General features: G+C 51.7%; 1 protein-coding gene across 1 annotated transcript; it reads right to left on the bottom strand.

The window, feature by feature from the left end:
* Window positions 1–126: 126 nt before the first annotated feature.
* On the bottom strand, window positions 127–12,876 carry IMPDH2 (inosine monophosphate dehydrogenase 2). Its single transcript, XM_064156925.1, has 14 exons — window positions 12,750–12,876; window positions 12,567–12,615; window positions 12,368–12,469; window positions 11,829–11,903; window positions 11,163–11,369; window positions 8,616–8,703; window positions 7,808–8,007; window positions 6,217–6,307; window positions 5,461–5,556; window positions 1,743–1,886; window positions 1,395–1,539; window positions 1,166–1,309; window positions 719–802; window positions 127–395 (listed from the first exon to the last, which is right to left on the bottom strand). The coding sequence occupies exons 1-14, from the start codon at window positions 12,845–12,847 to the stop codon at window positions 374–376; spliced, it is 1,545 nt and encodes a 514-aa protein (XP_064012995.1). The 5' UTR covers window positions 12,848–12,876; the 3' UTR covers window positions 127–373.
* Between the last annotated feature and the right edge of the window lie 4,409 nt (window positions 12,877–17,285).

Below are 17,285 nucleotides of genomic sequence, written 5' to 3'. Positions count from 1 at the left end.
GTGCCCCCTCACAGCACACAGTATCCCTTCTGCAGCCATCAGCTGCTTCTGAGAGGGTGAAGGAGAGAGCCAAGGAAGGAGAGCAGAGGCAGCACGGAAGGCAGAGGGGCTGCAGGCTGACACTGATTGCACATCTTTTCCTCTTTTATTGTAAAACACGGTCAACGCGTGCAGGGCCCCAGGCACCAGCCCAGGATCACTGCTCCCGGGCAGGGGGTGGGGGTCCCTGCTGGGTGGTGATGAAGCAGCCAAGGGACACAGGGAGCTCCAGGCAGCCCACAGAGTAATGGCACTTCTGCAGCAAGAGCAGCTCCCGCGCAGGTGGCGCAGGGCTGAGTGGCACGATGACAGACAACAGACAGACAGACTTCCTTCAGAAGAGGCGCTTCTCATACCTGTGAGGGGGCAGCAAGCCAGAGCTCTTTACTGACCCACCTTGCCCAGGGTGAGGCCCAGAGGCAAAGTTAAGACAGCTCCTACTGTACCAGTGCAGAAGAGTCCCAGTACACTGGCAGCTCCACTGCTCTGTGCCCTGCTGCCAGAGGAGTGCCAGCCCAGGCCAGCTGACACGTTGGAGCTCAGTCCAACTGCTCAGTGGCAGTGGTGAAGCCAGCAGCATGCCAAGCCTGCAGCATAAAAGCTGAGGCACAGAATGGCTGCACTTAACTCCCCCCACCACCCACCCCAGGGAGATGGGAGTCCTGCCAGCAGCACTTACGAGTGAAGGCCATGCACCCCTCCTTCCACCTGGGCAGATGTCGTCCTCTTCTCAAACTTGAGCTCTCCCGAGTACATCATAGCTCTGATGGGGAAGGACACATGTCACAGGCCAGCTACAGTCCAGGAGAGGCAGTGCTCTGACAGCTGGAGCACTTGGGATGTGGGAAGCCGGTCCTCCAGAATGACCTTTGCTGTGCTCCCAAGAGCCAAGCAGGGTAAGGTAATCCAAACATTCAAGCTCAACCATCTGAGTATGCCACAAGACATCACATTCCTGTCTCCCTGCACCTGGCCAATCTAAGACACAGTGCCCACTGGAGACGAAGGATGGCTACAGTGAGGCCAGACCAAGCAGCACATGCTGCAGCATGGGTACAGCTTGCTCAGGGACACCACATGGCAGAACTGTGAACTAACCAGCATGCAAGCAAGAGGAACCACTCACCGGACTTGGGTCAGGCTCTTGGCACCAATATCCTGGCAAGAATGCTGGATTCCAGCAATCAGGTAGGGAATGAACTTGTGGATAGAGCCCTTGTCCTGCACTGCACCAGAGACACCCTGGGCCACTTTGATTTTGTCTGTCTCACTGTATGCAAACACGAAGCAAGTAAGTCTGTGAAGCAGAGAAGCCCCAAAAGCTTGTTCCACTGCCCCAAAGCACCATTCCTCACCTAAAATAGCGGTTCTGGCTGCCCAAGTTCTTGTCCATGGCATCCAGTGAGCCCATGCCACGGTACTTCTTCAGCCTAATTCCATCTGAGAAGAAATACTCACCCGGGGCCTCTGTGGTGGCAGCCAGGAGGGAGCCCATCATCACTAGCACAAGAGACCACCAGAAACAACATGTCAGCAGCAGGGAGGCTGTGGCTGCAAAGCTCTCCAAGTCCCTAGGCTCAGCACTGCTGGATGTCCCAAGGCATCTGAAGGTGCATTCTCATGCCCAGAATCCGATGCCACATAGACACTCTTCTTAGCAGACTCCCCCACAACGTGCCCCAGCTGCCTGATGTGCTGCTCACCTGTGGAAGCCCCAAGTGCAAGGGCCTTGGCAATGTGCCCGACTGTCTGGATCCCTCCGTCCGCAATCACGGGAACGCCGAACCTCCTGGCGTATTCTGACACCTTGTAGACTGCTGTGGCCTGAGGACGGCCACATGCCAGCACTGCATGGAGAGAGCAGAGAAAAGGTCAACCCCCACCCAGCAGTCTGTCACCTCCCCAGCAGGCCCTTTTAGACTTCCAGCACATGCTCCAGCACTCAGGAATGCGTAAATCCCTGAATGCTCCTTCCTTAGGCCAAGTTGTAAGAGAAGTGGATGCCCAAGAGATGCCTGCTGGGACATCCTTGTGGCCCTTGACTCCAAAAAGCTGTGGATAACCTTGGGTCTGGGTTCCTTGATCAAATGCCTGGAATCATCTGAGACTTGCTGCTTGTCCTGGTGCTCAACAGACACACGGGGAGATTGGGAAGGACATGGAGCAGACTACAGAAGTCCTTCTCCAGAGCACCCCTGGCACCCAGCACCCACTCCTTCCTAGTGCTGCCCAGCAGCTGCATGATATGCTTCTTGCATGGAAAGGCAGCTGGCCAGGGGAGCTGGGAAAGCTGGTAAGTATATATATGTACAGATACCCTTACATATATACATCTGCACACACACACAAACACACATGCAGCAGTGGGAAAAGGAACGGGCAGGGTGACTCAATGGCTTATGGGGAACAATGCCATGTTCCTGCCCTGCAATGCAGCGAGGGTTCCGTCACGTTTAGCTGCCCCATGGAAGGGAGTTAATAGCTCTGGATTCACCTTCTCCTCCCAGCTGAGAGCAGTCAGAGGCTTCCTGCTGTACAAGGGAAAGCCAGCACAGGGCACGCCTTGTAACACATTTGTCAGCCACAGGCATGCAGGTATGCCGAGATAAGCTTCTCACAGGGAGACTTTCCCTTCCCCACAATTAACTGGAAGCCTTTTCTCCAGTCGCAGTTAGTCTGATACACCAGGTAAGATCACGGCCATGCAGGGTTAGTACTTGGAGCGTGAACTCCAAGTGTGGTTTAGCCTGCTTGGTAGCAGCACTGGCAGCACATCCCTGGCAGAGGTTTGCCAAGGCCAGGAGTCTGCAGTTGCTCCACTCCCAGTGCTTGCCAGCAGCTGCTGAGAGGGGGAATCCAGACTGCAGGCTGAGATCATGAAAGGACTGATTTTAATCAAATAAAACTCAGCACTAAGCTCAGGCTCAGCCAGAGTCTGCCAGCTGTAACATGAATGCTGTCAGTCTTAAAGAGATGGTCTCGCTCGGTACTGCTCTGCTAAAGGCCATCTTGCAGCCAAAAAACACTGCAAGGGAAAAGCTCTGCAGAGGGGAGCACCTGGTCTGGGTGGGTCTAGAGTCCAGGGCACACATATGTGATTGTGCTGTAGACAGTGCAGGGTCTGCAAAAAATCTCAGCAGAGCAACCACAGAGACCAGCCCTTTAAGGAACAGCTTGGCTCAGGGCCCCGGGAGCATCACACTGTTCCGACTGTCCCAGTGCCCCGCACCACAGCTTCAGAGCAGAGGCTTCCAAAGCAGGTTCGGAGCACACACACGCTGAGTGGTCTGGGTGAGGGTTTGTCTGTTTCAGCACATTTGCAAAGGGTGGCCCTACAAGATCACCTAGATCTCTGCTAGAGAAAACACCTGGGATCTTCAAGAGAAACCTCTTTCCTTTTGAGGTGCATCAAAACTAGGTGAAAGGACAAAACACAAGGCCCGCCTCAAGTGGCTGCTTGATCTGGTAGCATCAGGGAAGTACAGAGCAGACAACACAGCACCCTGTGCTGGGCAGGAGAAGAGCCCTTTCCCCCCACAGGTGTCAATGATTGTGGTTCACAGCTGCCAAGGTGGCCATATGCAGTTAAATCCCTCTATAACCTCAAGAGAGCTCACTTCAAGAGAAGCTTAGCCAGTGCACAACTTCCCCAGAACTGGGGCCAGATTCCAAGTAAGACTGAGGACTGCTCAGGGATCACTTTCCAGCATGGGGTCAGCAGGGGCTTGCCTGGGCAGAGACTCAGAAGCTCAGTCAGGCTTCTAACTGTAGATTTTGGAGTGGACAGGTCTAAGTGCCCTCAACTTTGACAATTCAGATCCTGCTTTAGGAATTCAGAAAGGCTTCTCAGCTTACATTTCAGATTCAAAACCAGTATCCAAAGCCACAAAACCCCAAGTGCATCTACAACTAAATTACTCTCAAACAAGCAGTAGGGCCATGTGCAGCCAAATCAGGGTCCTGCTTCAAGACATGTAATTAGGGTTGGGAACAGGGCAAGTGACTTACTATAGGTGCCCGTGACAGTAGAAGGGCATTTGGGGCTGTGGGACTTTAGGTCTGGAGGGATCTTTGGAGCAGCTAAACAAAAACAAACACACATTTTAGAGACAGAAGAACAGCAGCAGAATGAAGGACCCCAGCAGTGACCTGCTACTAGGCAGAGCGTACAGTGTGGGACAGAGCTGACCTTGCAAATCCTTCCTAGCCCAAGCCAAGCCAGAGGCCACATCCAGGCCAGCCAGACCTGGCTGTGTGCAGCACTTGCTCACGCCACCCCAACAGCCATCTGGAGAGGTGACACCCTAACCTAAAGAGACAGAGCTATTACCCTAAGAGGGACAAAAATCCTAGGGAGCTGCAGTTAAAGAGTTTTGCAACCACTTCTGGGAAGCACAACATTTACCTCAGCTCTGTTCCTTCCCCAAAACCAGCACTCAAACCCACCTCCTGTGGCAGCCAGGACAGGCACCCGCTGCAGGTAGCAGCACGTCTCAGTGGATCCTCAGCCTCAGAGCCAGAAGAGGCCATATGCATGCTGGTCCTGCTCTGGCTATGTGGACATCACAACCTTCCTAGAAAGATCACCTGAGACAGGCTGCTCTGAGTGGAAAACCCTCACAGCCAGAGCTCCAAGGAAGGCAAAGCAGCAATGCAGCCCAGCTCCAGGACTCCTCAAAAGCTGCACACTGGAGCCAGCAGAGCTAATCTAACACCTTCAGCCACCAGCTACCCTCTTGCTGCCTGCCCTGGCAAGGACCAAGGAGCAAAGCAGAAAGAGGCTGCAGTGCATTCATTGCACCACCTCTGTGCACCTTACATGCTAGGTTCAAAACATGAGGACCAAGTCTGTTCTCAAGGAGGCCTTTTTCCAGACTCTGGGGATGCCCCTCTCCACCTTTAACTAACACTCCCTCTGCCCATGCAAGCTCTGACTAACTGCAGAGACAATGACCAGGAATTCCATTTTGGCCTGAAAACTGCAGAGAAGCATCTAGCCCAGCAGAACAGATCTCAAGCATCACACACACTGCTGCCAGAGGGAAGGGGAGTGCAGGCAGCCCAGTGGACTCCACCACCAGCACTGGGCATCTGAAGTAAGTCCCTCTCCCTGCAGAGCTGCCCACCAGCCCCATCCCATGCTGAGCCAGTGCCTCCCAAGCAAAGCTATATGTGCCACACCTCCTCTACTCAGTCTCAGTCAGTACTGGGAAATGCCTTTGCTGCTGCTGCGGCTGCTGCCGCCCCAAAGATTCAACCCAGGTGACAAGATGTCCTGGACAAAGGGGGTGAAAGATGCCCTGCTGTTGGACAGCACCCTTACCATGGGAGAAATCCATCCCAGCTATGCTGCTTTTCAGCATGGAAACTCTACTAAACAGATGCCTTCAGCATATTTAGGAGACAGCTGATCTCTCTCACCTTCTTGTGTGATACAGATGGAGCCACTGCCCATCCCGACTCTCAGGGCATCGACCCCTGCGTCAATGAGGTTCTTGGCCTGAGCAGCAGTCACAACTGTGGGGAGCAGAAACTGGTTTGAAGAGACAAACAGATCCGTGCACAACACTGCTCTGCCTTAGTGTTTGCCCCATGGCTGTAAACATCCCCTGCCCATAGCAGACAGCCTGTGTCAAAGCCAGGCCTGGCTGTCCCTGTTGGGTGAGATGACACTGGCCCTTTAGGCTACTCTGCCACACGCTTGCAGCGAAAGGCTGCAGTAGCAGAGGTCACCGCATGGTGCCAAGCACTCTTTGGGCCACAGCAGTTAGGGAGGGCAGAGCACAGCCTAACAGCAGCACCGGGCAGGTAAAGACAAGGACTGCTGAACTCTTGACAGTAGAGGCAGGGAAAACTCCCATTACATTTCCATACTACACAATAGTCACTGTCATTATAATTATCCAAAATGTTAAACTGCTGTGTAAAAGAAGCTGACATGTAACATGCTACAGAGGACTGTAGCACACCGTGCTGCAGAACAAAGGTTTCAAAACACTGTGGCAGCAGGGCACTGCCTCATGCCTGCAGAGGGATCTTGCTCTGTTCCACAAGCCAGAGGAAACCATTTTAAGTTCAGACTTCTACCAGGACAACTATTTCACTGATGTTCCTGCAGCTCCCTCTACCTCAAAGAAACAGACTTCAAGACAAGAACAGCCTCCAACACATGCCTACCGTTTCCTCCAATCACTTGTAGGCTGGGATACTTCTCCTTAATATATTTTATCATATTGATCTGGAAGATGGAGTTCCCCTGAGAGGAGTCCTGCAACAGAAAGAAAATCAATTTCCACCACACTTCCTGCAAAAGATTCCTTACACAGCTTCTGAATCTTCACTCTGCTTACTGGGGTCTGTGCTAAGCTGGCTAAGTGGGTAAGATGACTCCCCAAACTAAAGACTGAACCAGAGAAGAAGCTGCTGCCAAGACAGTAAGATACCTCCCCTCGGTATAGGCTTAAGTAACATCCTTCACATTTAAATCCTGTGTCTTCTACAACATGAAAAAAGTAGCACATCTGGCTGCAGGTAGGAACCATCTGGCTCTACCATTAGGTCACCATCAGCCATGTCTGAAACCACAGGTGAAATGGTGAATGCCCCTTCAGAAACCCAGAGTGGCTGGCAGGGAGATGCATCTCTCCTCGATGCACAGCAGGGCCACTGAAATACCAGATATGGACCACCAAGCACTCTGGCCCTGCCAATCTCCATGACCCAGCCAGCTGACAGTGTCTGTTAAACATTTCCAGCTGCAAGGTTGCTCAGCCATGCCCTCAGAGCACAGTGGACCTGCCAGCCAACAATCAATGAGAAAACAATGTGCAAATACCAACAGCAAAGGCTGTGCCTGAAAAGCTCTAAGCCAGAGAAGACCAAAGAGCAGCTCTGGACTGACCACTCCCAAATATCAAGCAGTTAAGAGAATAACACAGTAACACACCAAAGAGCTGAAGGGAAGCTCTAAGAAGCTAAACATTCCAAGCCTGTTAGGAACATTGGAGAAAAATGGCAGCAGACTACAAGAAGCATCTGCAGAAGATTTTGCATTAACTGTCAACGTTCCTCCTCTCAGCTTGCAGGGCTTTGATGCACCATGTGTACTCTTTTGAAGTCAAACAAGTTCCCAGGATTCAGTTCCTCTTATTTGAATCCAACCTGTGCTGGGTTTGAGGCTAATTGGCAAATTTTAAGAGAGAAATCAGATCATTGGTTGTGAAAAGAAAATAATGATTCAGTGGTTTGCTGAGAGAGATAAAAAGCCAAAATGGTTAACAATTTGTCCCACTCTAGTCTGTGTCACTGGATCGATTTGTTCTGCTCTAGTATCTCTCCACTAATCTTGGCTAAGACTTAACAACCTAAGCTTTGCTGTCTGGAAAAGTAGAGGGAGAAAGAGGGGGTAGCTTGGAGCCCTTCTGGACAGTTTTCTCTGTCCAGGAGGGAGTTTGGATTTCTGTATCATTTCTAGTGTGTATATAATTGTAAATACTTAGGAATATCTTGTGTATACATGCTTGTAATTTTAGCTTTGCCATAAATACAGCTTCACCTCACTTCCAAGCCGTCTGAGCTAGCCTGGTAAATTTCAATAGTGGGAGGGGAAGTTCCTAACCTACTACACGACCTAAAGGAGACTGAGGGGTGACAAAGGTGCCTGTAACAAAACCAGCAGGTGTCAAGCTGCTGCCCCGCTGTCAGTCAGAGAGTTTCACTCAAACTGGATCCTCAGCCCACCCAACCCTTTGGAGGCTTTTTGTCTCACCAGTACTACCACATCCACACCAGCCTGCACCAGGAGGTCCAGACGGTACTTGTCATCTTCATGAGTCCCGATAGCGGCACCACAGAGCAGCTGCTTCTTGGAGTCCTTAGAAGCCAGAGGGTAGTCACGGTTCTTCTTCAGATCAGTGCGGGCAATTATAGCCACCAGCTCATCATCTTCATTAACAATTGGCAGCTTGCCTTGGAACAAACAGAAAGAACATCACTGCAGACTTCTGCAGGAGACAGGCGTTAGCTGGGAGCGGTGCCGCAGACCAGGAGCATCAGGCAGGCAGCGACTGCTACCAAACGCAGACTCAAAGATGTGTGCTACCAAATCCTGCTTGGCCACGGATCCAGCAGCCCTGGCTTGGGAAACAGAGCCAGGAGTCTGCAGGACTGCAGGGAGACTTCAGTATTTCCACAACGACCGCAGAAACGGTGCATGTGTTTTTAATAATTAGACCCAAGACACTGTATCAAAAGGCAAAACATCAAACCCTGGCAGAGCAGAACTGAATGCCAAAATGTGAAGGCCAGGACAGGAAATTGAAGACGTGTGGCTGGGCAGCCAAGCTCCTGGGCTGCCAAGAATCCCTCAACTTCAAACAGATTTGAGATGAACGCATGTGAACTCTGTACCCTGGCAGAGGGCTGCAGGCACTCTCTCCTCACCGTCCTCTCCGCATGCTGGAACACAGCCCTCCCATGCTCCAGCCACACAGGGACGGGTGCCCACATCCACCCACTGCTGCTTCCAGCCCAGCACCTCCACAGCTCTCCCTCGCACTGCAGACGTTCTCAGGTACCTTTTTTACTCCTTTGCAGAATTTCATTTGCTTCTTTCAACATGACACCAGCTGGGGCCACGACGAGATCCTCCCGCTTCGTCATAATCTAGCGGGAGAGAGGAGGTGAGAAGTCACAACACCTTCGCAGTGATCTGAAAATACTGAGGCCCTCTGCCCACGTGAAACACTCCACAGCAGCTGTCTGGGAGCACTCTACAAAGAAGCCCATGGCACAGCAATACGCCTCCAGAAACACAGAGGATTGGCCCCCAGTGACCAGACTCTGTGCGAGCAGTGGCCATCAGCACCCAAATCCATCGATGTAGTGAAGACAGGAGATGGCAGACAGCCTCAGCAAGCTGAGTGAGCGTACCTAAAGGCAAGGGATAACTTTATCTGGGAAGTCATCCTAACAGCCCTCCCTTTTACCAAAGGGCAGGCAAGAAAGGGATGAAGATACTTTTAGAGTTACACGCTGCTCTGCCATTTGCAGGCAGCAGTCCCCAGCACACAAGGTCTGGAAGGGCTCTGCTCAGAATAACCTACTACTGCTTCTGGCAAGGTCAGTGGGGCAAAGGAGTAGCTTCAATCCAAACAAACAGACTCACCTCACCCATGCTCACTCCTGACAAACAAGCACAGTGAAAGGCAAGGGGCAATGGACGCAAGCTGGAACACGGCAACATCTGACGTGGTATACAGAGAAAAGCTTTCATGACAACAGTGGTCAAACACTGGGAGGCAGAGCAGCCCAGAGAGACAGTGAAACCTCTCCATCCTTAGAGCCTCAGACACAGCCCCCACACAGCCTGCTCCAGCTGAACACGCCTCAAGCAGAAGACTTAGTGACATACCTTGAGGTCCCTCCCCACTTAGAATCATAGCATCAACCAGGTTGGAAGAGACCTCCAAGATCATCCAGTCCAACCTAGCACCCAGCCCTAGCCAGTCAACCAGACCATGGCACTAAGTGCTTCATCCAGGCTTTTCTTGAAGACCTCCAGGGACGGTGCCTCCACCACCTCCCTGGGCAGCCCATTCCAATGCCAATCACTCTCTCTGTGAAGAACTTCTTCCTAACATCCAGCCTAGACCTACCCCGGCACAACTTGAGACTGTGTCCCCTTGTTCTATTGCTGGTTGCCTGGGAGAAGAGGCCACCCCCCACCTGGCTACAATGTCCTTTCAGGTAGTTGTAGACAGTAATAAGATCACCCCTGAACCTCCTCTTCTCCAGGCAGTGTTCTGCAATCACAAACTTGATGTTTCCATTAAAGGTTACTTGAGAAGGCCAGGGTAAAGCTAAAAGTAAACACTTTAACCCCCAAGGAAGGTAGATTTGTTGCACACAACAAAGAGACAATGTTTGAGTAACTATACCAGGAAAACATACATGTTGTGTGAGGAAAGTGATTCACCCTGCCTGCACTCATCCCAAAATCCTGCCTGTGACAGAACCCACATCTCATGAAGAGCCTGTGGAATCACAAATGCCTCCTGTCATGCTGCTTAACTCCCTAAACCACAGGGGACCTGTGTATTTAACTGGATGGCAACACATGGTTCAGCAAGATGACTGCTGGATGGCGAGTAGAGGGAGAGCTAGGAGGGCATTCACCTCGTTAGCCTTGTCTGATGACAGAGGAAAGCACCAAACGCTAAGTGCTGCAAGGCTCTGGTTTTGCAGTGCTGAAAGATTCATGTAAAGGAAGAGAGGAGATTCTGCTCTCTTGAATAGGCCAGCATCGCTTCAAAGGGCCACAGGCACTTCTAATGTGCACCTTTAAAACCTGCTCCAGGTTTTAAGATTCCTGTCACAGGTATTTTTAGGCGATTTCAAACCAAAGAGGGATGAGCATGTGATGTGAGGTTTGGTCAGCAAGAGCTATAAATAGTTATGAGTCAAAAGCAGAGCCAGGATGAGAGGCACTGGTGGTGTAACCTGACAGTGCCACAGATCTACGGTTACAGGGCTCATGTAACAGGAATGCCAGAAGCAGCAGGAATCAGCATCACGCAGAATGTTCCTCTGTATGAGGAGAGTTTGAAGACAGAGCATTGTAAAGGCTAAACTACCACTTTCCAAGTTCAGGGGGTATTTTAAATAGCAAGCGGCCCAGATAAGGCACAGAGCAAGACAGTTCCAGAAAAGGAAGATCAACACTTGCGAGAGCTTAGCTGCTGCAACCCTGGCTGGCACCAGCACTGCTACATAAGGACCACTGCAGCAGCCAGGAACACCAGAAATTAATGACTGAACCTGGGGAGAGCACCAGGTATGGAGAGGGCTTCCTCCACACTGAAAGGTAACCTCGCAGCAGAAGTCACGTGGACGCTAACTGCACTGTCCTTTATCTGCACTGCAGGAGTTGCAGAGAGTGCACAAATGAACAAAATGCTCTCTGCTGGAAATACAGACATGGACCTGCAGAGCTAACATGGTGCTGCTCCCCACCAGTGATGCAGCACCCTCACAGCCACACACTCACTCTTTTCCTCATCACAAGCCATGCTGCTTCCTAACGCAGGGCTCACACCCATCAGCTGCTCACACGCTTTTCTCACCTCACCCAGAGGCAAATCATGCTCTGACTCTTTCAGGAAATCAATATCTCGAGATGAGATGATCCCAACCAGCTTGCCCCCCATCTTCCCATTGTCCGTGATGGGAATGCCACAGAATCCGTGACGAGCTTTCGCTTCAAACACATCTCGCACTCGGTCGTTGGGGCTCAGCACCACGGGGTCTGTGATGAATCCTTGCTCGTATTTCTGAAAAGAAGGAGAGTCACCAACCACGCTAAGCAGCACTGCCAGAGCAAGCAGAAGCTGCACAGGCGCCTGCTGGTTACTGCAGCTGCTCACAAAGGTCTGCAGCCACTCAACCTGGCCGCACGCTCACCAGCAGGGCGACTCCCAAACCAGTACCAAGGCTCACCCGAGTAGCACTAGATTCCCAAGAGTTCCCAGAGTGACCTCCTACAAAGTAGGAGAAACACTCTCACACCAGGGGGCCTGACAGTTCTCCCATTCCAGGCTGCTCCTGGGACCTAACACACAGCAAGAGGTTTGCACAGGTAACCACGGCTGTGCCACTGCTCTGAAACACTGAGATGCAGCACGCTTTAATGGGCTCCCCTCACAGCTCCTTCCATCAGGGCCAAACCCCACTGCACACTTCCACAATGAACCCTGCGAGTGCACTTTGTTGCTGCCACTCCAGGCACTCACCTTCACCTTCCGCACTTCATTGGCCTGGAACTCTGGGGTGCAGTTGTGGTGGATGAACCCAATGCCCCCGGTGAGCTGGTGACACAAAAGCAGCTGTTAGTTCCTGCAAGAAATGCCCAGCCCCCCACCTGGGCACAGAATGCTGGACCAGCCAGGCCTATGGGTCAGGGAGCCAGACTGGCACTGCAAGGGATGGGCAGAGAGCCTGCCTGCAGACTTGGTTTCCCTGCCCCGAGTCTCCTTCTCTGGAGAGATTCAATGCCTGCCTGGACATGGTCCTGTGCAAGCTGACTCAGCTTTAGCAAGGGCAGGGGAATTAATGATCTGCTGAAATCCCTTCCAATCCACACTGTTCTGTGACTCTGATTCCCTCAGGCCCTGTTTCTCTGCTCATGGCCCCAGGGCGCGCCAGGGAGATGCGCAGGGACACAGGCATCTCTAACAGCTTTTCCAACCCCCGCCCCAGGCCAGAGTGTCCCTGTCCCGATAAGGGCGGCAGGGCAGCGACAGGCCATGCCCGGCCCGGGTGCCACACTCACCGCCATGGCGATGGCCATGCTGGCCTCAGTGACCGTGTCCATAGGAGAGGACACCAGGGGGGTTTTCAGGGTGATCCTCTTCGTTAACGCCGAGGTCAGGTCCTGGTGGGGAGACAGGCGGTGGGTGAGCGGCAGCACCGGACTAGGAGCCGGTCCCCGGCCCAGCCCCCCGGCCCGCTCCCCCGGCCCGGCCACTCACCACTTGGTCCGCCGTGAAGTCAATGTACCCCGGGAGGATGAGGAAATCGCTGTGGGGGTAACGAGGGGAGACGCGTCAGCCGCCGCACCGCACCGCACCGCACCGCGCCGCGCCGGCCCCGCGGCCCCGGCCTCCGCGGCGGCCCCGCGAGGAGCCGCCGACCTCGCCGCTGGCCCCACTTACTTGTAGGTGAGCCCATCGCCGCAGCTGAAGAGCTGCTGCGCCGTCAGCCCGTCGTCGGGCACGTAGCCGGTGCCGCCGCTGATGAGGTAGTCCGCCATGGCGCCGGCCGCCGCGTGCCCGCGCCCCGCCCCGCCCCGCCGCGCGCGGCCCCGAGCGCACGCGCCCCGACGGAAGCCGCCAGGGCTCAGCGAGAGCGGCGCCCGAGCGGCCGCCGGGAGGCGCCGAGTGCCGGCCTCGCCCCCTGCCGGCCGGGAGGGCAGCGCGGCTGTGGCACCGTGAGACAGGCTCCCGGCACGGTCCGGTAGAGTCCTGTCCTGGTCCGTCCTTACACAATTATGACCCGCACAGCGTGACGTGTGCCGAGAGAACAACTGAAGAAGAGCGGCCCCGGAGGACTTGCACAGAAAGACGCTGTCCAGAGGGCTGGGTGTTCAATCGAACACTAAATACTCCCCCACAGCTTCAGAAGAAAGACAAGAACATGCTCGTGGGATCCGTGTTGGATGCAGAGTCCAAAGCAACTGTAAACCAAAGTGATCTGCAAGGAGGATGGAAGTCAAGAGGCAAGGCAACAGACTAGCAGTGAGAAGGGAATGAAAGGCACAGAGTACAAAGGGCAGCACAGCAATCCCACAGGGAAGGACCTGAGGTGATCCCAGCCAGGTGTTAAACTCACGCAAGTCCTCTTATTTGTCATGACATACCCAGTCTGGCAGCAGAGGAAATGAGACAACCAGGCCCTTTCTCACCCTGCTTTTGTATAACAGACTCTCTGAAGCAATCCCCATTCAACATGTTCGAGGAACTAAAGGACGGTGCATCAGCACAAGGGTGTTCCCGTTGCTGTGAGGCACGTGTGATTTCCAGGAACTCTTCACCTACGAACGGGCAGTCCTTGCCTAGCTAAGAGCCAGCAACAAGCTGTATAGCAAACACTGGTAGCAAGCCTGCTACTAGCACTGTGAATGGCAACACCATTTTCCTACAGCCACACATTGTATTCACCATGACGCTACCCTCTGAACCTCACAGGGTTCCAATTCTTCCTCCCTGATAGCCTGCTATAAGAGAGTGGATTTCACCCTGGGTTTACTTCTTTAAGTAACCATGGGTAAGTCGAGGCTAGCAGTTGATGTCACCTCTCCAGCCACTGATTTCCCATTGTTCGCAGTTGGCTTGGAGCTGTAAGAAAAGCCCTGCCCTTAACAGAACAGAAAGCGCCTAGGCTCACGCCACGGAATGCAGTCACCAGCAGTGACACAGAGATCCTCGCCCCGCGGGCTGGGCTGGGAGGAAAACGCTGCCTGTGAAAGGACATGCAGCCTCAAGTCAGCGCTGCCCGTGACAGGATCAGCAGGACAGCGGGCACCGTGCCAGACCCGGATCAGTTTAACAGGTCTCGCTACCCTTTGTTGTAAATAAAGGCAGCACTAACAAAGGTCTGCTAAGCCAATCTCGGCTGTTACGCTAGAGCGCAGGCACAGCAGTAAACAGGCAAGTTTGCTTCTGCTCTAACAGGAACACCACGCAAAGTTTAATGGTTCTCAAACAGACTACAACAAAGGCTGCAGGGAAAAACATTTTATTTCCAAGCAGATTACAAAGAGCAGAGAATATAAGAGTAAAATTAAATTAAAAAAATAGTTGAGTGCATCTCTTTAAAATGATTTGTAGTGTGAGTTACTCACGGGGCAAAGCTACTGGAGAGTCCTGAAGGTCACTTTGCAGGTTGCCAATCACATGTGCTGTTTAGACCAGGGTCAACACGGGAGGGACAGACAAGACAATTTGCATATAGGCTGCACACTCATTATCAAGCGAGGCTCTGGGCTGCAACTAGACCCTGCCTTTCCAAGACATCCTCTCCACCTCATTCTCTCCTACAGTCCCCTTGAGTTCTAGACACCGTTTATTGCTGCTCTAAGTGGCTTCAATCTGCCTCTCCATTCTGATGAGCTCATACAAGAACAGAGAAGCAGGCAAATGCAGCTGCCATGCACAGGCTATACAGGGAAAGTGACTGCACTGCTGAGAGCCGAGCTTCAGCCATGCAATAAATGGAACAGACAAGTAAGGAACACAGCAGTCACCTCAAGAGGTTTATGGGGCAACATGTCAGCAAGATCTCTGGAAGATTTGAGATGCTCCTTAAGGTAGGAAGATGCTTGAGTTCAGAAGGGCTCTCTCCTATGGCACCAGTGAAACAGAACAGGCTGAAACATCAGGGTAAGGTATGTTCCCTGTAGTAGACAAGAGGATCAGTTCCAGCAAGAAGATGGGGAGAAAAGCCCTATAGAGAGTGGAAGACAGTTTATAACCCACTTTAACAGTGATTTAAGAGTCCAAACATTAATTGCAAATCACTTAAAACTTGCATGAGAATGCAGTTTGATTGGGCTGTGTAGTCAGTCAATGTCAAGCAGCACTCACACCAGCAAGAAGATGAACAACTACAGTATCAGCAAATCTTCCACCCTACAAATGCTCAGAGGGATCTTTCCTACCACTTTTGGATCAGTTCTAACAGCAATAAGAGCCTTAAAGATGACCTAATCCATTCTACATACACCAAGGCAGAAAGCAGCCCTGGTGCAGCTGAGAACAAGACTGCCTTAACACATGCCCTAGAAACAACAGTGCCGAAGAGGATTCGTATTTAGGGATCAGATTAGTTTTTCATTGCTTCAAGGCAGAATAACTCGGGAACTGCTTGAGACTTTGTCTCCCACCTAAAAACCCAGGGGATCTCTAACTGTGAAACAGCCAACAGATGACAGCCCAGTTAAGTTACTCAGATTGTTCCTTATACTCATCTCTCAAGACAGGACTGAAGAATAACTCTTGGCTGCTCTCTGCTCTTCAGACGTTATCACTCAGAGGAAATGCTTGGAAGTAAATGGAAATCTCATGGTGCCATTGACAAGTTTGTAAGAGGCTACAGGTTTCCTTAGGGAAGCAATACTATTAGTGTCAAGAGATAGGACAGCAGATGAGCCTTCTGTCAGAATGAGAGGTGCTTTACAGTAGTCAGTCATGCACTGCTTTCTGTGGTTCCTTTCATACTGTGGAGACAAGATGGGCACAGTTCAAAACCAGCAACACAGGGTCCCTAGCTCAGCTTCTCAGCTTCATTTAGGTAGAAACTGATGCATTTTCAATCTGTCTCATAATAGGCATAGGGCATGGAGAGGTCTCCTGTAAAATACACACACGGACAAGAGCTGGCGGTTTGGCACTCTGAGCCAAGGGGGAAACGCCCTTTAAGCAGCAGTCAAGCTGGTTATAGGAAAGTGTTAAAAAGCTATTTTACATGTTTGACTGGGAACACTTCCCAGATCTTGGATAGCAATCCTAAGCCACAGCACTCCTCTGTGCTACTCTGTGCACATCTGCCTATGAGCCCCTAAAAGGGAGCAGATTGTGTTCTTCACTATCAAAGAACATAGTATTTATACTCTAGAAATACTGTACCTTTTAAACTAGCTCCAGAGAGCCAGACTAGAAGCCAGGTCCAGGAAAATAATCCTTAAGTCACAGTATATCGATTGTCTCTAGAAATAGGGAATGAAGTTAACGTGGTGGACATCAATGAGACAGTACAGAACAGTAGAGCAGTCCACTTCTCTATGAGTAAAACCTCTCTCCTATGTTACGTCCAAACAATGAGAAAATAATGGCAGCACTTCAGTCTATCAGGACAAAGTCAATCACCAGGAGATCTCTACAGCTCACTGTGTCCAAGTTTCCCTGCTTCTAAGTGGTATACTCCAAGACTGAGAACTCTTCTCCTACAAAGAGTGTAGATCATCAGCAGGGAAAGTGCACAAGTCTAGAATTTTAAGGTAACATGGAATTCTCTTTCCCCAAAACACTCAGCTGAAATATCTGTTCACTCTTAAATTGGAACTGCCTTAATATTCTGTCAAATTAGTCCAGCTTCTGACAGTTTTTAGAGCAAGAGGTGACTCCCAAAGCCACCTAACAAAGTGACTTGTACACTGGGTGTTTGGCAGGTCACTTCAACACCCTCTGAACTTTGAATGGAGACAGACAGCAGGCTCTTGCCAAGATGCAGGCTTGCTAGAGCTAGCTTCCCATGCAGCACTGCAGAGCACACACCAGGACTTAACAGGTGTCTGCAGGGTTTTCCTCACATCTTTGCAACTCTGTTCAGAAGATAGGACAAACTGCCCAAAAGAATGGGAAATCCACTCTGTGCCAGCCTGTTTTGCATTCTGAGGAACAAATGCATTCAGATGCTTGAAACAACAGGATCTTGTCCCTACCCAAGTCCTATATACTTCAATTAAGACCAGAGATGGCCATTCCAGTCACTGAGAGATGGTCAAGGCATTGCAGGCTTCTGACAGCTGAAGCAGCATTAGCAATTCCAAAAAACACCCCACCAGGAGCAATCACTGGCTGCCAATGGCCGAACTGAGTGTTGCCAGCACTACACACTACCGAGGTACCACCTTTCCAATGTACCCACTGGGATCTGGGCACCAATCCCAGGCTGTTTTCCCCGGCATAACT

The sequence above is a fragment of the Pogoniulus pusillus genome, chromosome 16 (assembly GCF_015220805.1).
Source record: "Pogoniulus pusillus isolate bPogPus1 chromosome 16, bPogPus1.pri, whole genome shotgun sequence".
NCBI classification, from domain to species: Eukaryota; Metazoa; Chordata; class Aves; order Piciformes; family Lybiidae; genus Pogoniulus; species Pogoniulus pusillus.
The sequence above is the reverse complement of the archived record's forward strand: the minus strand, read 5'-3'. Positions and strand labels throughout refer to the sequence as shown.

What these genes read in the sequence shown, in the direction of transcription:
- IMPDH2 (XM_064156925.1), bottom strand. Translation starts at nt 12,847, where the DNA reads ATGGCGGACTACCTCATCAGCGGCGGCACCGGCTACGTGCCCGACGAC. An exon ending in TGCACTTGGGGCTTCCACAG is followed by an intron (nt 1,540 to 1,742) that starts GTGAGCAGCACA and finishes CTCTTGTGCTAG; the next exon opens with TGATGATGGGCTCCCTCCTG. An exon ending in AGCCAGAACCGCTATTTTAG is followed by an intron (nt 1,310 to 1,394) that starts GTGAGGAATGGT and finishes GTTTGCATACAG; the next exon opens with TGAGACAGACAAAATCAAAG.